A 25,700-nucleotide genomic window follows, 5' to 3' on the forward strand; every position below is an offset into this window, starting at 1 on the left:
GGGGGACACCAGAAATGGGCTTAACACATTGTGCCCATGTGGGGAATCGAACCGAGTTTTCAGCGTGATGAGCCGAGCATGCTTTAACCACTAGGCTAACCACTAGGCTACCCTGAGTTGAGTCTGACCGGATATGATAAAACAGGCGTATGTGTGGAAACAGTCCAACTCATCCACTTACAATGTAAAGTGAGTGAGTGCATCTATTCATCTTCGACTTTGTGTCATCAAGACAGCATATCATTGTAAATGAGATCTAGAAACATTGCACCGTTGAACAACCCGTGTCATGTTCCAGTATATGTGCTGTAAATGAGTATCATTTCTGGTGTCATCCCCATTGTAAAAATGACATCTGATATTGCAAAATGCTGCGTAAAACTAAACTCACTCATCTCACTCTTGATAACCCCCTACAGGTATAAATGAAGATGTGGGTTAGAATTGGTCTTCACTCACTCACTCTTGCAACCCATGCTTGTTAGAGGTCTTCAGACTAACAGCATCGGGTGGTCATACGTTATTATGTACAAACTACATGACATGGTGGACTACTCCCGAGTTAAGTGTTAAACAACAAACTTGATAACCCATGAAGATCCTGGTTAGAATTGGTCTCAAAATAATTGTGCCAAGTCCCTGAACCACATTATTTTCCCTACAGCCTAGCCCTCCCTGCAATGCTAAAGCTAGTTTGTCTCACAGTCCCTGAACCACATTATTTTCCCTACAGCCCTAGCCCTCCTGCAATGCTAAAGCTAGTTTGTCTCACAGTCCCTGAACCACATTATTTTTCCCTACAGCCTAGCCCTCCCTGCAATGCTAAAGCTAGTTTGTCTCACAGTCCCTGAACCACATTATTTTCCCTACAGCCTAGCCCTCCCTGCAATGCTAAAGCTAGTTTGTCTCACAGTCCCTGAACCACATTATTTTCCCTACAGCCTAGCCCTCCCTGCAATGCTAAAGCTAGTTTGTCTCACAGTCCCTGAACCACATTATTTTCCCTACAGCCTAGCCCTCCCTGCAATGCTAAAGCTAGTTTGTCTCACAGTCCCTGAACCACATTATTTTCCCTACAGTCCAGCCCTCCCTGCAATGCTAAAGCCCTAAATGAGCAAGTCTACAGTTCGTAAGGTTCATCTTCTGCCTCACTTAAGACACAGAGAAGCTGGTTAAGTCAGATTTAGCTGAAGAAAATAAAAACACAATCTGTATCTAAATATTTAATAACTGTACAGAACTTGTAAAAGATACAGCATGAAATTTGGGACTTTGGGACAATCAAAGGTCAAACAAAATCACAAGATGCCTGCTAAATATTGATCTGACAAAATCACAAGTAAATCACACAAGGTCGCAAGCTAAGGCAAGCAAATGGCTGTACTTAATTTCTTATACAAAGACTCAAATTTACAAAGATGTGTGTGACCAGTCAATGTCCCATGATGCTGAAAGTCTGACAGAGTAGCAACAAGAACCATCTGTTCATAAGTTTTGGTACAAAACAGCTTGTGATCAAACCTTGAATTTCCCAGTGTCTAACAGACACACTATCCTCAAAAGCAGAATCTTGCACATTTTTTTACCCATAATATATGTATATACTGGCCCATATGCACTCACTTTAGCTTCCTACTGATGCAAAAAAAGACTTCTTATCCCTTACGACTTGACTGAAATCGATAACTGAAACTTTGAGGCGAACAGCTTCCAAACAGGGAACACTTGCCATATAAGGAATATAAACAATTGCTCCATACATCAAAAACTGTCGCACGCTGTGTTGTCGGTGTTTGGTGAACTGGTTTCAATCACAAGTTGTGCGTAGGATATTCGTACAGAGCGCTCCAAGGGACATAACTCTATGGAGTTCTCCTGAAATGATGTCCTGTTGGTAAAGAGTCGACAGTCGATTTAATGCAACATTGCATTAAATCATTCAAACTTTGTAATTTAGTATTCTATCCAAATACATAATGGTTTTGTTTTGTTGGGGGTTTTTTTTTTTGGGGGGGGGGAAGAGGGAGGGAGGGAATAAATTATATGGTAGCTTCCCTGAGAGCTGATAGTTAGTACTATTAAGAGAAGTGCATTATTTACTTTTTAGGGAAGTGTGGTGTGATATAGTGACTTTAAGACCTCAAGGTCATTGCTTCTGAGAACAAGCATGTAGGAACATTTTGAGAGTCAACTATAAGAAACGACCAATAGGAGCACAGTGCATAGTGTAAGATGTCAGACCAAACAAAAGAGAACAAGTCTTCAGACTGCCTGATGTACAAAATGGATGTATTACAGAAAACCTGAATGGGTTATCACAAATACTGCTTAAATGAAACAGAAAGATTATCACTTTCCTGGAATGTTAAATAACATATTCAAAATAGAATCCATTACAATATTAACACAGTGCACAACAATATCACATTAACAGTTTAGAATATATGAGCATATGTGATTTCAAAAGCCGTTATATCTGAGCTCACTACATCCAATTCACTTCATCAAAGCTGGTTGAACAGTATTACATAAAAGAAGCTCCTAGAACCAAACGGTTACCATGGCTACATTGTCTAAACTTGTGGTAAAACCATGTTAAAGAATGTGCAAGGTGCAAGGTAAGCTAAGCATTGGGGTTATAAGTACTAAGATCTCTGGGATTTGGCTCTGGAAAACAATGTTAGAAGATGTAAAGGTATTACTGTAGTCATATGTACAACTTCTCTCATCTTCACACTGCATTCTGAACCAAGTACAAAACCATTTGCAATACTAAAGCCTAGAATTGTTATTTGGCATGTATTTTGATATTTAGCAAACATTTGGATCTGTTTGCTTCTTGCCAGATGCACAGTCTATACTGACAAATGTCACAACAATCTCCTGTTACCCACTTCGAGGAATAAAACATTGATTTAGGAAGTGTTGTATCCCAAACATGTACTATTCATTTTTTTTGCATTCAATCCCCTTCCAATAATTACTATTTTGTTGGGAAAAGGTTCCTATTCATGGACACTGGGGTTTGAAACAAAAATGCCGTAAGTGTGTCTTGAAAGTATGGCATTGTCACGTTGATGTAGTACCTGAGAAACACAACCAACAAGTTTGTTGAAGCTGATTTTGATCCAGGATCATTATGATTGATCATTTGATTGTGTTTCAATAGTTTGGCATTGTCACGTTGATGATGTTTCCGAGATACACAGTGTTTCCACTGGCATTTTTTACAGCTGAACATTGTGACTGGCTAGTATTTCAAATACTGGTCATTTGTAAATTTCATTGTCCGCAAGTCCTTGCACCCTAACAACCAATCAGAAATGTAGAGGTTATCGCAATTTCTCAATGCCGCTATTTTTAGTCTGGGCTTTTACAAAACTGCTATTTTTTACACCTCGATGTCATTGTGAAAACGTAATCTTTTTGAGGAGAAATAAAATTGACAGAGGTAAGTAGAAAATTGATTTTAAAATTAGTCTGACACGATGACCGACAGCCTTTGAAATTACCGGACATTGAACTTTGTACCAGTCAAAGTTTGGTATATACCGGATAACGGAAACACTGAAACATGACCAACTAGTTTGTTGAAATAGATTTTTATCCAGGTACATGATAACTGATCATATTATTTGATTGTGTGTTTCGATACTTTGGGATTGTGATATTGATAAAGTTCTGAGATACACGATCAACAAGTTTGTTGAAGCTGATTTTGATCCAGGATCATTATACTGATCATGAATATTGATCACACTGATGGTGCAGACATCTTGATTGTCCCTTCAGGTTGTGGCAGCAACCCTACTCGTTAACACCAATACATCTACCCCATCAGCAGGTTATCAGAGCAAATGTTTACATATAATGGAGTACAAAATGTTTGCGCAATCAGTCATACATTTCAGTGAAAACAGACAGACATATTTGGCCAAATTATCAATCACCAGACAGCAATAAAATACAAAGACATAAACTATATTTTGAAGACATTACAATTTTCCCTCTTGAAAAAAAACATTGCATCATATAAAATAAAGACAATGAAACACAATTGGTGATGCGTGTCAAAATATGATAGTATAAGACCCTTCCCGTGACCAGTTACTAATTTCCAATTGATGTTGGCGACTTAAGCAATATTCACTCTCCTAAATTGCAAATCCCTAAATTTACAAAAATGTTATAAAGAACCTTGATCTAAAGTTCATATCATCAAGGACATAAGGATACCAAAATATATAATTCACGTTCCACACGTTGTTAAATATATTGAAAGAGACACCATTAACGTCCTTCAGGGGAGATAACTGGTTAGGGATGGCAGACAGAGGTGATGTCGATGTCAACATGGTGGCTACTGGAACATCGGGGGGAGAGGATCTCTAATCCCTTGGAAGCAGAGTCTACGTAGTACACGCCTTTATCAATTCCTGGAAAATAAAGTATGAAGTGTTTGTTTATCATTAATTCTTATACACTGTGTGTCAAGCCATCATTAACAAAAAAATCTTGCTGATATGTTTTTTGTTTGCGATTTAACACACTCAGCAACATTCCACAGCGGTCTCCATATAATCGAGAGACATTGTGAGCATCAATCTTCACAGTTTGGATCACATCCATCAACTAAATCAGTGGGTGTCTAATTTATGTCGCCTCATGACATTAGACTCTAGGAAGTGTAATGAGTCATTCTCTTTTACTTATTTGCTCAAATTTAAAACACTGTTTAATTCATTTCATATTTTGCCTGTTGGTATTTATATAAAATCAGCTTAAACAACAAAAACTTTCACCAAAATATGGGAACGTCAAAGTTCTATTGTTGTGTTGCCTCTCATTGCAATTCTAATAGAATGCATATTCTTTCACCAAAGAAGACTTTCAAAACTTTAAACTTTCACACAGGGCCTCGTTTAACCTATTGCAGTGAGTGATAGTAACTTTTATGTTGCTTTTAGCAATATTCCAGCATATATATTACAGCATGCAACTAAAGAAATGGACTTCTCACACTGTACTAATCTGGTGAATGTAATTTGCGTGTCTGCCTTGATGAGTGAATGCTTTAATCATTAGGCTGCCCCTAAAACCATTACAAGAAGCCTTTAAGTTTGAATTTTGATCTACAGTCAAATCCTGATGAGTCGAATCGCTGGGGACCAAGTAATAAATTCGACTTATCGATGTATTCGAGACATAGGTATGTCAATGAGGGTAGTAAAAAAGATGATCCATTCCTAATTCCACCGCCTAAGCATTTGTTTATCAGTTCCAGTCTGATTAGCACAGACAGTGATTTCTGTAAAATCACTAATCTGCCTTTGAACTCACCCGTCAATGGCGGAAAGGTGTAAGCTGCGCTGGTTTGTTAATTTGATCAGCTAGCTACACCAATTAACTTCTCATTGACTGACTTCGGCTTATGTATACAAGATTGCTGTTGTTTGAATCTCATGGGACCAAATTTCCTTCTCGAGTCATCGTGTGTATTTATGAGACGAATCGTGTAACCGGTATTCAAATGATGACAACTATAACAGGGAATGGTCGGGACCTACGGGTTCTTCGAGTTATGCATAATATTCGAGACACCGGCATTCGACTCATCGGGATTTGACTGTATTAGGTTATTACTCCAAATTGTACACTCTGACTGACTTCCACATGACATGACAGTACCTATTTTCTTATGAACATTATAGATTTTTTACAGAAAACCATAGTTGAGAAAAGGTATATTTACTATTGTCAAAAGTTACAGTTTCATCGATTTTGGAACTAGTCCGTGCTCTACAACGTGCTCTACTAAAACAAATTTAGTATCTTGACTATGCATCAATATATTAATAGCCCCTGGTACATATGCTGAATTTGAACTCTGGTTTTTGTGTAGATGTGTCAAGTCTGTGAGAGATATCCTCGCTCACCATGTTGAGTCTGACTCCCGTTCTGCACCACGTCCAGGGGGTCAAGCAGCTGTCCCAGTTTGTGGATCAGCCAGCGATGGCCTTCTTGTTCCACTGGCTTAAAGGTCATGAACATGGCTTCGGGCATACGTGTTGGCGGCTTCGAGTAGAACTGGAAGTCGACCGCTACACCTGTGGACAGCAAAATATTGTCTTCCAGTATAATACTATAATATCCAGTTGTTAAACATTTATTGATGGTAATGATTCAAAGCAGTGATTGATTGAAAATATGCATCCAATATATGTGATTTCCTTATGTGAGATATACAACTCAAGAGAAGATAAGGAACATGGCATGGCATGTTCGCGCCGGAATACAATCAAACACTGTGGCAAACTTTAGGGGAACTTTGTAAATACTTTGAGTTATCATCATGATCACCGTATGCCCACCTGGTCTGCCTTGTGAATCATTCTGAACGCTGAATCTGATGCAAACTTTAGGTGGTGCACCGTAGTAGAAGGTCGCTTCTGTGTCCTCTGGAATCAGCTGGACTCCAAACTTGCAGCTGCCATCTGAAGAATACATACATCTATTACATCACAGAAAAGTCAACAAAATGGCTTGTCACTACTCAGTGTTATCTGTCACTGAGGCAAGCAAATAAGATAAACGCAGAATGAACTCGTCAGGGGAGATGAGATGGGGTATAATGTAGCATGATTGCGTGATTCCTTAGCCACATGCACACATGAAGGTGTGTTTGTGGATTAAGTGTAGAGTAATGTCAGTTTTACCATGCTAGCCCTCTGGTCACCCCAGACACCAGACATTCTGACTCGACCAATCCTTGTTCATTCCCAATGATGCCGAGCAGCAGGCAGGGTAACAACAAAGACCACATTTTATTTCTTGTTGCTATGATGCAGCCAGGAACTGACCACTGATCTCTTATCTACTCATAAGGCCACAGAACAGGTTCTTTACACATGAAAATTGACTACATTCACCAAATGCTGTTTCAACTGTCTTGTAGCAAGAAAGCTGCAACTCAATAATTCTCTTTAACAACAAAAGTCCAAGGAAGTAGCAGTTAGGAGAAAATAAAGTGTGGTAAATGAGTTTCAGGTACACAAGTAGTTTACACATATTCCTATCCAGGATTTTAAAAGACACAGAAATTGCAGCCAGATTGCACATATGTATAGAATGGATGCAGAAAAAATACATGTGCATACCAAAGAATGCACAATTATAACTAAGTTCTCGACATGCAATGCAAGTCCACGTTATGAATACAATTATTAGGGGTGAAACGGCACTATCATACCACGGTATGGTACGTATTGCGGTACAAGTCCTTTGGTTCGGTCCATTTCGGTTCGGTATATGAGATATGATCATAATGCAGAAAAAACAAACAATAATCTTTGATATTTTGAATGAACAAAACCGTCAATTTATGACTAGATAGAAATGACGGTACAAAAACACCGATTTTTGCATTGCATTACAGTATACCAAACCAAAGGCAAAATACCGCTGTTCTACGAATACTGCAAGATACCGTTTCACCCCTAATAATGATTACATCTTACTGTACAGTACACTATACTGCCTGATTACTTTACAGAACACCTATGTGTCCTATAAGGGACCGTTCATAATTTATGGCTAGGGGGGGGCGGCGATGATGATTTTTATAGAGAAGCATGTACAATGTGAATGACCCACCCTAAAATTTATGTACAAAATCAATGACCACCCCCCTCCCCTTCCCATAATTATAAGCATAATTTTAAACATAGTTTTATGTACAAAGTTGATGATCCCCCCTAGTACGTATGCGCACACACACCTTGCCCTGTATACAACTTGCGCGACTTGCATGCCATACCTTATCTTGCGACGCACACACGCACGCACACGCACGCACGCACGCACACACACACACACACACACATATATATAAATTATGAACGGTCCTGAAGGCCCCTGGAAACTAGCAGTTAGGGGTGCTCTGGAGGTGTCGGCCCGGGAAAGCAAAATTTCAATATTCCCTATTCCCGGTAAAGCGAAAACCAAAGTTGTGCTAGAAGTGCCGCGAAAGCGAACCGCTATGAAAACATCGGATTACCGTACTTCAGATTAGCGGGCGACCCCAATACTCGATCTGTTAGCCTCTTAACTGAGATGAAGTTTCAGTTGTTTCAAGTTTCAGCACTTGATCTATGACAAGTTTAAGCATTGGTGTAGGAAAAGCCTCCAAGAAAAGAAGTATTGGAGCTGTGTAGTAAAATTTGTTTGTTGCTTGACTTATTTGACTATTTTATTTAATCCACCGTGCAAAAACGGTTTGTTCGAGCAGATCTCACTAATTCTCAGTTAACTGGGACAATTGCTGTCGCTGTTGCCTTATTCTAAACAACACTAAATTTATAATAAGTATCAACCTTCATTAAGACTGCAGTAAGTTATATTGCAGCGTCAGAAGCAAACATCTGGTTCTATGGCGGCACTTTTGTTATGTCTGTAGTGCGTATTCTTTGCATTTAACCTTGCTGCAAAATTTTATCCAAAGGAAGTTTTGTTATATTTAGTGTCATGAAACAACCAAAATACATACAGGTTAATTTGCCCATGTTAGCATGTCGATGGTTCACCAACCAAAACCCCTAACCCACGTTTAGATTATGTCGGTAGAGTCAGTGTAATTTACGTTATGTTGTCTTTGTTTACAGCTTTTCTTGTGGTAAATCACTGCACAGACCCACAAGATAATTTTTCTTGATTGGCCTGTTCATCTATTCTCGATATCTAAAAATATATACATGTAGTTTCGTTAACATTGATTTTTCTTACAATATGGAAAAATATGCTCGACATCAGTAGAGATTTTTTAAGCAAGTAATCATAAGTTACCGTTATAAATCAAAATCTAGCATATACATGTGCCCCAACCAAGCATTCTCTATTTATTCATCTTGCCATAACATTATTCATTACCAGAACTTATTTACGTTACTATAATTTACGTTACCGCCATATTTGGAAATTTGGAAAATTATGGCACATTGCGGTAACGTAAAACGTCAATGAATGCTTAACGATGTAAGTTGTCCATGCACGATATTTTCAATTCCACCTCCACATGATCCATCCGGTGAACAGTCTGTGGCTCAAACATTTATTGTTATTTATATATTAAATTTCTACCATGACTACGGTATCAGACGACGACTCACACTTCTTTGTTTTTCTTGTGTATTGAGAGTCCCGGGAACGCTAATTTCAGTGTTAACTGTAGCTTGACCGTTCCCGCGAAAGCGAAACCTAAATTGAGGAGGTTTGGTCCAGATTTCGCTTTCCCGGGCCATAACCGCTCTGGATGCCTACCGGTAATTTGGAAAGGAAACATGAATCCCTGCATATCATCACAAATCTGTGTATATTATCACTATTCTAATTTGATCAATACCCAAGAAGCATTTACTGACACATGTCATCATGACCCAATTGCATGATCCAATTGCTCATGCTATGGATCACTGGACTGTCTGGTCCGGACTCGATTATTTACAGACTGCTGCCAAATAGCTGGAATATTGCTGAGTGTGGAGTGCGGCAATAAGCAACAAACAAACTAAAAACACCTCTCCTGTCAAACACTCCCAAGAATGAAAGAACTTCTATGCAACACAGAGGCAGGAGTGATTACTTCTGCCCTTGATCTAAGGCTAAAAATGACCCCAGCTAAATAATTTCTGAATGGTTGGTTGGTTGGTTTGTCGTTCAACACCACAATCAGCAATATTCTAGCTCTATGGCGGCAGTCAGTAAATATTCAAGTCAGGACCAGACAACTCCGTGATCAACAACATGAGCATCGATCTACGCAATTGAGATACGATATGTGTCAACCAAGTCAGCAAGCCTGACCACCTGATCCCGTTAGTTGCCTCTTATGACAAGCATGGGGTGCTGAAGACCAATTCTAACCTGGATCTTCACGGGTTACTTTCTGAATGGAGGTGAGGTGAGGTGAAATTGGGTTTAACGTTGTGCTTGAGAATATTTCGCTCATATGACGACGTGCATGCGTGTGTATGTGTAGGTGCGGCTGCTTGTACTAGCCCAGACTGAAGCTGGTTTTATAGTGCTAGCCCACTGAGATACCATGCCGCAGTGAAGCATGAATACCCCACTCAGACACATTATACTGACTCCGAGGCGACCAGTCCTTGTTGTACCCATTAATGCCGAGCGCCAGGCAGTGACCAACAAGTACCATATTTTAACGTCTTTTGGTATGACGCGGTTGGGGATCGAACCCGCGACCTTCCGCTCTTCTTCTGAATGGAGATAATACAGTGAATAATGCTGGCCTCAGAACAATAGCACATATAACAAAGCAATTTGATTACCATTTGCCTGATAGAGATCAGTAACTGTGTGTGTCCAGGATTTGCTCTGTGCATGGGTATTATTGGTGATGTTGGGTTTGTAGATTCCCACTTGGAATTTGCCGGTGTTGTAAATACTGGCGAAGGCATCCATGTCTGTCTGGTTGTAGGTCTGGTACACATATTGCCCTAGTGGGTTTGTCCGCGATGCCCAGTTCACCTGGAAACAGTACATCCATTAGGTTATATAGGGTCAATTTTAGTGCTGCCATATGTGGATGGGTGAGTGAGTGAGTGGGTCAGTGCTTGTGCAATTGAGTGATGGGTTGATGGTGCAACATGTTTGTTTGGCTAGGTTGTTTGTTTAACGCCGCACTCAGCAATTTTCAAGCTATATGATGGTGATCTGTAAAAAATCGGGTCTGGACCAGACAATCCATTGATTAACAGCATGAGCATCGATCTATGCAGTTGGGATACGATGACATGTGTCAACCAAGTAGCGAGCCTGACCACCCGATCCCGCTAGTCGCCTCTTACGACAAGCATGGGTTACTGAAGACCAATTCTAACCCGGATCTTCACCAATGGGGTAAAGGTTGTAATTCATTGGCAAGTTTGAAGGTGGATCACGTGATTGAGTGGAAGCAAAGGGTGCAGGAGTGTGTGTGTGTGTGTGTGTGTGTGTGTGTGTGTGTGTGTGTGTGTGTGTGTGTGCAAGAGAGAGAGACAGAGACAGAGACAGAGAGAGAGAGAGAGAGACTTATCAAGGTGGGCAAGTAGTTGGGAGAGTTATTAAGATAAGAAAGTGGCTGAGTTATTAGGGTCAGAACATGGTTGGTTGAGTTATTAAGGTAAGAAAGTGGTTCAGTGAGTAATTAAGGTAAGAGAGTGGTTGGATGACTTATTAAGGTAGGCAAGTGGTTGGGTGAGTTGTTAAGGTAGGCAAGTAGTTGGGTGAGTTATTAAGGTAGGCAAGTGGTGGGGTGAGTTATTAAGGTAAGAAAGTGGTTGGGTGAGTTATTAAGGTAAGAAAGTGGTTGGGTGAGTTATTAAGGTAAGAAAGTGGTTGGGTGAGTTATTAATGTAAGAAAGTGGTTGGGTGATTTATTAAGGTGGGCAAGTAGTTGGGTGAGTTATTAAAGGTAGGCAAGTAGTTGTGTGAGTTATTAAGGTAGGAAATTGGTTTGGTGATTTATTAAGGTGGGCAAGTAGTTGGGTGAGTTATTAAGGTAGGCAAGTAGTTGGGTGAGTTATTAAGGTGGGCAAGTGGTTGGGTGAGTTGTTAAGGTAGGCAAGTAGTTGGGTGAGTTATTAAGGTAGGCAAGTGGTGGGGTGAGTTATTAAGGTAAGAAAGTGGTTGGGTGAGTTATTAAGGTAAGAAAGTGGTTGGGTGAGTTATTAAGGTAAGAAAGTGGTTGGGTGAGTTATTAAGGTAAGAAAGTGGTTGGGTGATTTATTAAGGTGGGCAAGTAGTTGGGTGAGTTATTAAAGGTAGGCAAGTAGTTGTGTGAGTTATTAAGGTAGGAAATTGGTTGGGTGAGTTATTAAGGTAAGAAAGTGGTTGGGTGAGTTATTAAGGTAAGAAAGTGGTTGGGTGAGTTATTAAGGTAAGAAAGTGGTTGGGTGAGTTATTAAGGTAAGAAAGTGGTTGGGTGATTTATTAAGGTGGGCAAGTAGTTGGGTGAGTTATTAAGGTAGGCAAGTAGTTGGGTGAGTTATTAAGGTAGGCAAGTAGTTGGGTGAGTTGTTAAGGTAGGAAATTGGTTTGGTGAGTTATTAAGGTAGGCAAGGGGTTGGGTGAGTTATTAAGGTAGGCAACTGGTTGAGTGAGTTATTAAGGTGAGTCAGTAGTAGGGTGAGTTGGTGTCAGATGAAATGATGAGTCAGCAACCAACTTACTCCATTCTTGTCCACCAGTGCTATGATTGATCCATCTTCAGCAAACTGGAATTTGTAACCTTGGTTACAAGACAACATGGCAGTGCGGTCGATGACCTCATGGTAATCTGTAACAAGATCATATAAACATCTATTTATAATTGTCATTCTTTCACTTTTTGAGCTGCAAACCAGTAATAAACAGTGTTCAAAGTGTGAAAAGTACAGCATACCGCTGAGAGATTAGTGATAGTAAGTAATGATATCTAAAATAGTCTTATGCCGCGATACCTCCCATGAGATACTGCTTGATCTCACCAATATAATATCTTTTGTCGGGCCAGTTTGGGATCATACAATATCCTCTATGCAACACTGCAACCATACAAAGTTTGTAATTAACCACCAGACACCATATCAGCTTTTCCCCTTTCCCTGATATGTACCAGTGAAGTCAGGGATGGAGGTGACGTACCAGCGAAGTCAGGGATGGAGGTGACGTACCAGCGAAGTTAGGGATGTAGGGATGAAGGCTACATACATACCAGCCGAAGTCGGGATGGAGGCTACATTACCAGTGAAGTCGGGGATGGAGGTACACGTACCAGAGAAGTAGGGGATGGAGGTTCAGTCATTACCAGGATGGATGGAGGTTACGCATTACCAGCGAAGTCGGGATGGAGGTTACATTACCAGCCGAAGTGGGGATGGAGGTTACGTACCATTACCAGCCGAAGTTAGGGATGGAGGTTACGTACCAGTGAAGTCAGGGATGGAGGGCTACGCACCAGTGAGTACCAGTGAGGGATGGAGGCTCGCATTACCAGTGAAGTCAGGGATGGAGGTTACGTACCAGTGAAGTCAGGGATGGACTGGCAGTACCAGTACCAGTGAGAAGTTAGGGATGGAGGCACGTACCAGTGAAGTCGGGGATGGAGGCATCAGCCGAAGCGTACCAGCGAAGTCGGGGATGGAGGTTACGTACCAGCGAAGTTAGGGATGGAGGCTACGTACCAGTGAAGTCAGGGATGGAGGCTACGTACCAGTGAAGTCAGGGATGGAGGTTACATACCAGTGAAGTCAGGGATGGAGGTGACATACCAGCGAAGTTAGGGATGGAGGTGACGTACCAGTGAAGTCAGGGATGGAGGTGACGTACCAGCGAAGTGGGGATGGAGGCTACGTACCAGTGAAGTCAGGGATGGAGGCTACGTACCAGTGAAGTCAGGGATGGAGGCTACGTACCAGTGAAGTCAGGGATGGAGGCTACGTACCAGTGAAGTCAGGGATGGAGGCTACATACCAGTGAAGTAGGGATGGAGGTTACATACCAGTCGAGGGGAAGTCACGGATGGAGGATGGAGGCTACGTACCAGTGAAATCGTAAGCGTGGCAGGCGGAGGCTACGCACCAGCGAAGTCGGGGATGGAGGCTACGTACCAGCGAAGTCGGGGATGGAGGCTACGTACCAGTGAAGTAAGGGATGGAGGCTATGTACCAGTGAAGTCGGGGATGGAGGTTACATACCAGTGAAGTCAGGGATGGAGGCTACGTACCAGTGAAGTCACGGATGGAGGCTACGTACCAGTGAAGTCACGGATGGAGGCTATGTACCAGTGAAGTCAGGGATGAAGGCTACGTACCAGCGAAGTAAGGAACGGAGGCTACGTACCAGTGAAGTCAGGGATGGAGGCTACATACCAGGGAAGTCAGGAACGGAGGCTACATACCAGTGAAGTCAGGGATGGAGGCTATGTACCAGTGAAGTCAGGGATGGAGGCTACGTACCAGCGAAGTGAGGAACGGAGGCTACGTACCAGTGAAGTCAGGGATGGAGGCTACGTACCAGTGAAGTCCGGGATGGAGGCTACGTACCAGTGAAGTCAGGAACGGAGGCTACATACCAGTGAAGTCAGGGATGGAGGTGACGTACCAGTGAAGTCGGGGATGGAGGCTACGTACCAGCGAAGTAAGGGATGGAGGCTATGTACCAGTGAAGTCGGGGATGGAGGTTACATACCAGTGAAGTCGGGGATGGAGGCTACGTACCAGTGAAGTAAGGGATGGAGGCTATGTACCAGTGAAGTCAGGGATGGAGGTTACATACCAGTGAAGTAGGGGATGGAGGCTACGTACCAGCGAAGTAAGGGATGGAGGTTATGTACCAGTGAAGTCGGGGATGGAGGTTACATACCAGTGAAGTCGGGGATGGAGGCTACGTACCAGCGAAGTCGGGATGGAGGTGCACGTACCAGCGAAGTCGGGGATGGAGGTGACGTACCAGCGAAGTCAGGGATGGAGGTTACGTACCAGCGAAGTCAGGGATGGAGGCTACGTACCAGTGAAGTCAGGGATGGAGGCTACGTACCAGTGAAGTCAGGGATGGAGGTTACATACCAGTGAAGTCAGGGATGGAGGTGACGTACCAGCGAAGTTAGGGATGGAGGTGACGTACCAGTGAAGTCAGGGATGGAGGTGACGTACCAGCGAAGTCAGGGATGGAGGCTACGTACCAGCGAAGTTAGGGATGGAGGCTACGTACCAGTGAAGTCAGGGATGGAGGCTACGTACCAGTGAAGTCAGGGATGGAGGCTACGTACCAGTGAAGTCGGGATGGAGGCTACATACCAGGAAGTCAGGGATGGAGGCTACATACCATGGAAGTCAGGGACGGAGGCTACGTACCAGTGAAGTCAGGGACGGAGGCTACGTACCAGTGAAGTCAGGGATGGAGGCTACGTACCAGTGAAGTCAGGGACGGAGGCTACGTACCAGCGTAGTCAGGGACGGAGGCTACGTACCAGTGAAGTCAGGGATGGAGGCTACATACCATGGAAGTCAGGGACGGAGGTGAGGTACCAGTGAAGTCAGGGACGGAGGCTACGTACCAGGGAAGTCAGGGATGGAGGCTACGTACCAGTGAAGTCGGGGATGGAGGCTCTCAGCTGTTTCCACTCTGTGGTGACCTGTTCTGCCAATGGGTGATCTCCCAGTGCCTCAAGGGCAAGGTCATTGAACTGTCGCTGCTCAATCCAGGACCATGGACCACGCAAGTACAAAGAAGCTGTAAGATACATGTTGGCAGGTCCATTAACTAAAAAATCATGTCACTTTGGGCAGGCAGTGTTATATTCTGATATAGCATATCCAATGTCTATCTCATGAGGAAACATTACTAACCTGTACAGATGATAACCATGAAAATATAACTCAATGGGAGTTAAAGATCATTAAGTAATGAAATCTAAATCCGTTTAAAATTAGATAACTTATTCTGCATTACTCAGGATACGCACACACACACAGACGGACAAAATGATGACATTTTTATACATGTCGTCTGTACATATCTTGCGCAGAAGAAGTTAAGGACCACACTCTAATGAGTGAGTGAGTGAGTTTGGTTTTACGGCGTTTAAGCAATATTCCAGCAATATGATGGCAGGGGACACCAGAAATGAGCTTCACACATTGTACCCAAGTGGGGAATTGAACCCGGGTCTTCGGCGTGACGAGCTAACGCTTTAACCACAAGGCTACCCCACCGCCCCACGTTCTTATGAACACATGGTAACACCTACACTGCTTTTCAAGAAATTTGTAGAATACATCGTTTTCCCAATTAATATAATCTCCAGCCAGGGCGATGCCATAGGTGTGTTCTCCGAGCTTGGTCAGGAACCGGGAAGCGTTGTACATCCGTTCATCATTAGGGCAGCTGCTAGCATCTGTGTAGACACACACGAGAAATAAACATCCTTCAGCTGATTGACATATTCATTGTATATATAGAAGACTCCTGTATCTCAAACTCTTCAGTTTCAAATGTCAAACATTATCTTTTCTCCTCTGTATATAACTGACTCTCTCCTCTTTCCCCTGTGCTTTGAGCATGCACTAGTGTGTGGATTATTTCGCATAACAAATGGCCATTATTATATTCTATTATTATATCATCTCTACTTCGAACCAAAACTATGGTAGATATATATCACTGTTGTTATTTGATATGTGACATGGAAATAAAAATCACATGAATAGCATTTTAGCCATATTTCATAAAACCGAGTCTGGACCAGACAATCTATTGATCAACAGCATGAGCATCTGGGGATACGATGACATGTGTCAACCAAGTCAGCAAACCTGACCACCCGATCCCATTACTGGCCTCTTATGACAAGCATGGGTTACTGAAGATCAATTCTAACCCGGACATTCACGAGCAATACATAGTTGAATGACAACAAGTGACTATAAATGCTCCATAAGTTGTCTGAATCATTATCGATAGATTCCAATCCCAGATTGTCTCCAGTTATAATCTATGGTTTGTGTGCACCATGCCAGCAACTGAACATTTAAGTTAAATTAACCCAAGGGAGAGTGGATGAACTACCTGAGGAAGCTTTAAACAAGCAGCTTGTTCTTTCACTTAAAATGGTGTCCTAATTTTATAACATGGCTAGACTACTTCAAATGTATGACCTTAACACAAGGGAGATAACTCTACTATACTCTACGATACTGCCTATGGAAGCTTTAAACAAGCAGTTTGTTCTTGTTCTGAAGAACCACACCAGCACCTGAACGTTTCACTTAGAATGGTGTCCTAAGTTTATAACATGGCTAGTCTATTTCAAATGTATGACCTTAACACAAGGGAGAAAACTCTAACAAGACATACTGCCTATGGAAGCTTTAAACAAGCAGTTTGTTCTTGTTCTGAAGAACCACACCAGCACCTGAACGTTTCACTTAAAATGGTGTCCTAAGTTTATAACATGGCTAGTCTACTTCAAATGTATGACCTTAACCCAAGGGAGATAACTCTAACAAGACATACTGCCTATGGAAGCTTTAAACAAGCAGTTTGTTCTTGTTCTGAAGAACCACACCAGCACCTGAACGTTTCACTTAAAATGGTGTCCTAAGTTTATAACATGGCTAGTCTACTTCAAATGTATCACCTTAACACAAGGGAGATAACTCTAACAAGACATACTGCCTATGGAAGCTTTAAACAAGCAGTTTGTTCTTGTTCTGAAGAACCACACCAGCACCTGAACATTTAAGTTAAAATGGTGTCCTAAGTTTATAACATGGCTAGTCTACTTCAAATGTATCACCTTAACCCAAGGGAGATAACTCTAACAAGACATACTGCCTATGGAAGCTTTAAACAAGCAGTTTGTTCTTGTTCTGAAGAACCACACCAGCACCTGAACGTTTCACTTAAAATGGTGTCCTAATTTTATAACATGGCTAGTCTACTTCAAATGTATGACCTTAACACAAGGGAGATAACTCTAACAAGACATACTGCCTATGGAAGCTTTAAACAAGCAGCTTGTTCTTGTTCTGACTGACTGACTGAGTTTAGTTTTTACGCCGCTTTTAGCAATATTCCAGCAATATCACGGCGGGGTACACCAGAAATGGGCTTAACACATTGTGCCCATGTGGGGAATCGAACCCGGATCTTCGGCGTGACTCTTGTTCTGAAGAACCACACCAGCACCTGAACGTTTCACTTAAAATGGTGTCCTAATTTTATAACATGGCTAGTCTATTTCAAATGTATGACCTTAACACAAGGGAGATAACTCTAACAAGACATACTGCCTATGGAAGCTTTAAACAAGCAGTTTGTTCTTGTTCTGAAGAACCACACCAGCACCTGAACGTTTCACTTAAAATGGTGTCCTAATTTTATAACATGGCTAGTCTACTTCAAATGTATGACCTTAACACAAGGGAGATAACTCTAACAAGACATACTGCCTATGGAAGCTTTAAACAAGCAGCTTGTTCTTGTTCTGAAGAATGCTCTCATCATGGCGACTTTCAAAGGATCTGATGCGGAGCCCTGGATCCAAGTATCACCGATCTCCTGAGTCACCAGGGGGAGCTGTGCTTTGACAGCTTGGGCGGCAGCAACAAAATCATCAAAGGTAGATGCATGGACAAAGGCATTAGGAAACTGTCCTCTGGCTATTTCATAGAATGTAAGGACTTCCTGAAAACAGACACAGTACCAGCTATGTAGTTAGAATTGTTTAAACACATACAATCATTCAACTGTCTTGGGGCGGCTATTGATATAGATCATATCAACTGATAATTTTTAACTGAAATTGATCGATTATTGATAAATATCGGAGAAGTAATTTTTAAAACATGCAAAAAGAGTTCTTATTGAATCAGTATATTTCACACCACTGGTGAGTGATATGTGCAAGGGCTACTAACAGAGACAGTGTTCTGTACATCACTTAGGTGTAATGATATACATGGCTCCAGATAATTTTTCAACATCAGGAGTATGTACTCCTTATTTTTGCAATATAGGAGTACTGGAAAACCGTAAGAGTATTTCGAGTACTGAATGGAATTTATTGCAGTATCAGTAATCTTGTATTTCGTTTCATATATGCACCACAACATTGCTACTCTTGTGTAAATGGGGCAATAAACAATAAAATAATACTTTTTCAGATAAATACGTCTGTAAATGATTCTGAGACCGAACACCATTGCTGTGATGCGTATCTGCTACGTTTTCTAAATTATTTCCTACCCTATCGTGCATATTTTGTAGCCGTACATACACCGATACGGCCCTTATCTGGAGCCCTGATATATCTTTGAGCATTGTCTAACTTTAAACTTTATTTATTCATAACAGTATATGTAAGATATTATCGATGACACAATTTCATATCAATAATAGTTCATATTGTTAATGTTAATGTTATTGACAACATTTTCAATGTTTTAGCCAGTCACACTACTAACACATAATTTATCCAATGAAAGTTTGTTCTGTTTCATTTGATTTAAGTGTTTGCACACATGGTACTAAATGCAAATTATTTACATACTTATTACTTTTGTATTTTAACAAATTGACCTGAAGATTTAGTTACTATAGCAACACTGTAGTATATTTGTAGGTCAAATATGTTACCGCCAGAGATTCTGGGGGTCCCTGGTTGTCGCTCCTGAAAGCATAACACATGGCTTCATCCAGGCCCTCGAATGTCACACAGTCATTAGCTGACAGGCCCTTGGGCATTGCTGGGTAGTTGCCTGGTGGATCAGGATAACCGACTAGAAGCAAGGGAGACAACTTAATCAACACATGTCAACTCTGTTTTTGTGCCACAGTATTCAAGCAATTATTGGTAACTGCAGAAAATTGTTGGTTGGTTGTTTAATGCCGGACTCAGCACTATTCCAGCTATATGGCAGCGGTCTAGTCTGGACCTCATAATCCAGTGATTAATCAAGTCAGCAATCCTGACCACATGATCCCGTTAGTCGCCTGAAGACAAATTTCAACCCAGATCTTCACAGGGCAAGTACAAAAGCAATGGCTAAAGTCATACAAAACCCCAATGACTTGATGAATATTAAAGTGCATACTCCAGAGTCTTGCTGCACCCAAATACGAGTGAGTGAGTATAGTTTTACGCTGCACTCAGCAATATTCCAGCTATATGGCAGCAGTCTGTAAATAATCGACCAGACAATCCAGTGATCAACAGCATGAACATCAATCTACGCAATTGGGATATGATGACACGTGTCAACCAAGTCAACCAGCCTGACTACCCGATCCAGTAAATACTAACAGATATAACACAGTGTAACATCAATAAAAGAAATATGAGATAAAATTACCAACAAACTTGTATCTAAAACAGTTTAAATAACATAGTTTCCGTTTTTAATTCAACAATATAATTTGGTTAAATTGTTGATATAGAAAATGACAAGAATCTATTTCTTACGAGGATGCCACATTCCGATGAGGCTGGCATTCTGGTACTCCCAGCGGAAGATCTTTGGGACGGCCGGCGGCGCTGAACCACCATTAACGCCAACAGTTATACCCTCGATGCCGTGCTTCGCATACAGAGGCAGCAGCGCTTTCGTCATGCCTGGAATTGTTCATCAACACATGGCTTCAGCAGTTCTAGTGAGGTGGAATTGGGTTTTACGTTGTACTTGAGAATATTTCGCTCATATGACGACGTGCATGCGTGTGTATGTGTATGTGCGGCTGCTTGTACTAGCCCAGACTGAAGCTGGTTTTATAGTGCTAGCCCACTGAGATACCATGCCGCAGTGAAGCATGAATACCCCACTCAGACACATTATACTGACTCGAGCCGACCAGTCCTTGTTGTACCCATTAATGCCGGGCGCCACCCAGGGACCAACAAGTACCATATTTTAACGTCTTTTGGTATGACGCGGTTGGGGATCGAACCCGCGACCTTCCGCTCTTCTTCTGAATGGAGATAATACAGTGAATAATACTGGCCTCAGAGCAATAGCACATATAACAAAGCTATTTGATTACCATTTGAGTAAGCAGTTAGCAGTTCCAGTAATCCAATTAAACCATCCATGAAGCCAAACAAGTTCTTGTAATCACTGACACGTAGCTTCAGCAGTTTTAAAAGCCTGATCAAACAATCCATGAAGCCAAACATATTTGGAAACCATACAAACACAGCACGGGCAGCAGTATCAAAGCACTGATGAAGCCATATTTTGGGGAAAATAATGTTGCTAAGGATGGATGGACAGAAGAATTACGTTTGAGACCAAATTTCATAAAAGTAAATATCTTGTTCATTTTAAATTCTAACGAAGTTCCAAAACTACCAAGAGCTATCGTGTAACTGATATTATACGCAGCACTGACTTCAAATCAACTTTTCATTTTCCCAGTTCTGAAATACACCATATTTCTGCTCCTACCTGGGACGTCTCTCTGACTGACGACACGCGTGGAGCGCTTTATTCCAAATCTCTTATCAAGGTCTTCGCTGATCTGCAGGGTGAAATCCACCATGGGTGGGTCAAACATTTCATTGTTCATATTCATCGGTCCAGCATGCCATGCGATAATCCCCATCTTGATTGCCGCCTCAAAGTTACTCAGTTCCGTCTTGTTAGGGCACTGCAAGCAAGGAAGACATTGGCTTGAAGGGCATCCTTACCAACACTAACACTGCCCTGTCAGTATATTTTCTTGAAGCTTGCCTGTCACGTACAAGTGAGTGGGTGAGTGAGGTTTTATGCAGCTTTTAGCAATATTCCAGCAATATCACGGCAGGTGACACCAGAAATGAACTTCACACATTGTACCCATGTGGGGAATCAAACCTGTGTTTTCCGCATGACGATTGATCACTTCAACCACTAGGCTACCCCACCGCACCTGACATCAAAGACACGGATTCGATTCCCCACATTTCGGGTATCCCCTGCCATGATGTTTCTGGAATATTGATAACAGTGGAGTATTGAAAAGTGGTGTAAAATCTTATTCACTCACTCGCTCTTAAAGACGTGGGTACGATGCATGAATTGCCACAGTCGGTGGACGAGTGTGCACCTTCTCAGTTCCCCAGCAGCAGATGCTGCCTATGAAGCACTAGATTGTTAAGTCTACCATCTCATCCTACAAGGTATTGGGCGGAGGGTAGCCTAGTGGTTAAAGCATTGGCTCGTCACGCCGAAGACCCGGGTTCAATTCTCACATGGGTACAGTGTGTGAAGCCCATTTCTGGTGTCCCCCACCGTGATATTGATGGAATATTGCTAAAGCGGCGTAAAACTAAACTCAGTCAGTCAGTACAAGGTATCCATTTACAGCTGACTGAACAGACACACATTGACAACGAAGAGGTGTAATGATATGATGAGGCCTCGATACGTATCATCATAATAAAGGAGCAACACAATATGTATCTTCATATGGTACTTTTACTTTGCTATTAAATTTCAGACAGCAGAGACAGGATATTATTTGGGAGAAATAAATAAGCTTGATATAGATTCTGTTTATTTTAACCAGCCAGGAAATTCAACAGAATCTGGTTATTTTTACATCAATGTAACCTCTAATGTACCGTTAATGAATCATATGTATTTGATACTGGAGTTGTAAATTAATGTATTGTATCTTGAGTACTGTATCGTGATACAAGACAATATATTGTATCTTGAGTACTGTATCGTGATACAAGACAATATATTGTATCTTGAGTACTGTATCGTGATACAAGACAATATAGTGTATCTTGAGTACTGTATCGTGATACAAGACAATATATTGTATCTTGAGTACTGTATCGTGATACAAGACAATATATTGTATCTTGAGTACTGTATCGTGATACAAGACAATATATTGTATCTTGAGTACTGTATCGCGATAGAAGACAATATAGTGTATCTTGAGTACTGAATCGTGATACAAGACAAAATATTGTATCTTGAGTACTGTATCGTGATACAAGACAATATATTGTATCTTGAGTACTGTATCGCGATACAAGACAATATGTTGTATCTTGGGTACTGTATCGTGATACAAGACGATATATTGTATCTTGAGCACTGTATCGTGATACAAGACAATATATTGTACAGTGCACTCTGTCAAACTCGGACTCTGTCTTTCTCGGATTGCTGTATAAACAGGACTGAACTCACGGTCCCGACGTAATCCTTCTTTGTTGTCATAATAAAAAAGTTCTGTATCTCGGACTCTCATTATTTCGGATTTCGGACCAAAGTGTCGGCCCGATAAGGTAGTTACATGTAAAAACATTGCTATATAATTCGGACTGAGCAGGAAGTCCGCTTGGACACAGTGTGATATCAATCAGTTGTAAGAAGCGATTTTATTGGATAAAGATGACGCTTTTTCGCCACAGTCTGCTACGTTTGACAACTTTTATGAATGTTGTTGTTGATTTCATTCATTAGTTTATTCAATTTATTTCATGAATTCCTCGAAACATCGCTACGTTGCTCTTTGACAATGTTATTGTGGACCCGCTGCCGAAGCAGGTGTCCGAGAATCGTTGTTTTCAAAAACATTGCGAAAAATAGTTTATAATTTTAATTCTGCTGATAATAGGGAGATAACTCCATTAAAATCTGTGTACTTCGGACTACTGTATAATTCGGACTTTTTAGTTGGTCCCAAGCTGGTCGGAATTAGACAGAGTGCACTGTATCTTGAGCACTGTATCGCGATACAAGACAATATATTGTATCTTGAGTACTGTATTGCGATACAAGACAATATATTGTATCTTGAGTACTGTATGGTGATACAAGACAATATGTTGTAACTTGAGTACTGTATCATGATACAAGACAATATATTGTATCTTGAGTACTGTATTGCGATACAAGACAATATATTGTATCTTGAGTACTGTATTGTGATACAAGACAATATATTGTATCTTGAGTACTGCATCATGATACAGGACAATACTGCTGTTCTGTTACTACAGACTACAAAGGACACATGAAATATGTGTTTCAGTGTGGGGCAGGACTGTAACTCACAAGAGTGCAGCTTGCCAATCACGGTCACCCATGCATCTACTCTCTGCAATGAATGTAGATCAACTTTACCCTGGACAAAGTCAGCATTAAGACCACAAGTAAGGCGACTAGTGCCAGGTGTTTCGGAAGAGGAGCTGCACATCACACCTTGTTTACAGAGCATGACATAGTTTAGGGGCATTCAATTACAAGGATGGGATAACTGGCTTGTATGGCATTTCAAGTCCAACTTGATTTGTTTTAGTCTAAGCCCAAATCGTTTCCATAGGAACTGGGAAAAATAAAAATGCTAAAATAGTAAAAATCTACAAATAGCAAAAGGCACCAATCAAGATCTGTTAGATTATCTGCCAAGTCTTGAAGAAAGATTGAAAGGTTTTCGAGTTGTGCTCCAGAAATGAAGCCCACTCCTCCCTTTTGAGACTAAGTCCTACTTGTTTCCATGGGAACCGGGAAAAATAAAAATGCCAAAATTTGCAAATAGCAAAAGGCACCACTTCAAGATGTGTCTCATTTATCTGCCAAACTTTGTTGAAAGATATTGAAAGGTTTTCGAGTTGTGCGCGAAAATGAATCCCACCCCTCCCTTTTGAAACAAAGTCCAAATTTTTCCCATGGAAATCCAGAAAAATAAACATGTCAAAAATCTGCAAATAGCAAAAGGCACCACTTCAAGATCTGTTAGATATATCTGCCAAGTCCTGATGAATGATATTGAAAGGTTTTTGAGTTGTGCTCTGGAAACGAAGCCCACCCCTCCCTTTTGAGACTAAGTCCTACTAGTTTCCATGGAAATCCAGAAAAATAAAATGCCAAAAATCTGCAAATAGCCAAAGGCACCACTTTGGGATCTGCCTCATATAGCTGCCAAGTTTTATTGATAGATATTGAGTGATTTTATAGTTATGCTCCAGAAACGGAATCCAATCCACCTCTTTTGAGACTAAGTCCAAACTGTTTCCATGGAAATCCAGAAAAAATGCCAAAAATCTGTAAATAGCAAAAGGCACCACTTTGGGTTCTGTTTGATAACAACAGTCCAGGTACATGCTGACCAGGCAGGGTTGGGTCATATACACCAGTTTCTCCCCGTATACTGCACCTGCCTGTAATTGTATTGCACCAGGCAGCACCAGGTTTGGGGGACAGTCCAGGTACATGCTGACCAGGCAGGGGTGGGTCATATACACCAGTTTCTCCCCGTATACAGCACCTACCTGTAAGTGTACTCCACCAGCCAGCACCAGGTTTGGGGGACAGTCCAGGTTCATGCTGACCAGGCAGGGGTGGGTCATATACACCAGTTTCTCCCCGTATACAGCACCTACCTGTAAGTGTACTCTACCAGCCAGCACCAGGTTTGGGGGACAGTCCAGGTACATGCTGACCAGGCAGGGGTGGGTCATATACACCAGTTTCTCCCCGTATACAGCACCTGCCTGTAATTGTATTCCACCAGGCAGCACCAGGTTTGGGGGACAGTCCAGGTACATGTTGACCAGCCAGGGGTGTGTCATATACACCAGTTTCTCCCCGTATACAGCACCTACCAGTAAGTGTACTCCACCAGCCAGCACCAGGTTTGGGGGACAGTCCACGTTCATGCTGACCAGGCAGGGGTGGGTCATATACACCAGTTTCTCCCCGTATACAGCACCTACCTGTAAGTGTACTCTACCAGCCAGCACCAGGTTTGGGGGACAGTCCAGGTACATGCTGACCAGCCAGGGTTGGGTCATATACACCAGTTTCTCCCCGTATACAGCACCTACCTGTAAGTGTACTCCACCAGCCAGCACCAGGTTTGGGGGACAGTCCAGGTACATGCTGACCAGGCAGGGGTGGGTCATATACACCAGTTTCTCCCCGTATACAGTACCTACCTGTAATTGTATTCCACCAGCCAGCACCAGGTTTGGGGGACAGTCCAGGTACATGCTGACCAGGCAGGGGTGGGTCATATACACCAGTTTCTCCCCGTATACAGCACCTGCCTGTAATTGTATTGCACCAGGCAGCACCAGGTTTGGGGGACAGTCCAGGTACATGCTGACCAGGCAGGGGTGGGTCATATACACCAGTTTCTCCCTGTATACAGCACCTACCTGT

At 41.8% G+C, this 25,700-nt stretch overlaps 1 protein-coding gene across 1 annotated transcript; it reads right to left on the reverse strand.

Moving 5' to 3' along the window:
• Positions 1-2,011: 2,011 nt before the first annotated feature.
• On the reverse strand, positions 2,012-24,901 carry LOC124274075. The gene is given in 13 exon segments (XM_046709397.1): positions 2,012-4,376; positions 4,378-4,436; positions 5,937-6,107; positions 6,372-6,494; positions 10,344-10,542; positions 12,225-12,331; positions 15,121-15,267; positions 15,785-15,931; positions 17,985-18,222; positions 19,174-19,316; positions 20,000-20,149; positions 20,979-21,180; positions 24,809-24,901. Coding segments are annotated over 13 exon segments (1,965 nt in total). The 5' UTR covers positions 24,887-24,901; the 3' UTR covers positions 2,012-4,175.
• Between the last annotated feature and the right edge of the window lie 799 nt (positions 24,902-25,700).

The sequence above is a fragment of the Haliotis rubra genome, unplaced genomic scaffold (assembly GCF_003918875.1).
Source record: "Haliotis rubra isolate DU_JTF1 unplaced genomic scaffold, ASM391887v1 Scf1870, whole genome shotgun sequence".
NCBI classification, from domain to species: domain Eukaryota; kingdom Metazoa; phylum Mollusca; class Gastropoda; order Lepetellida; family Haliotidae; genus Haliotis; species Haliotis rubra.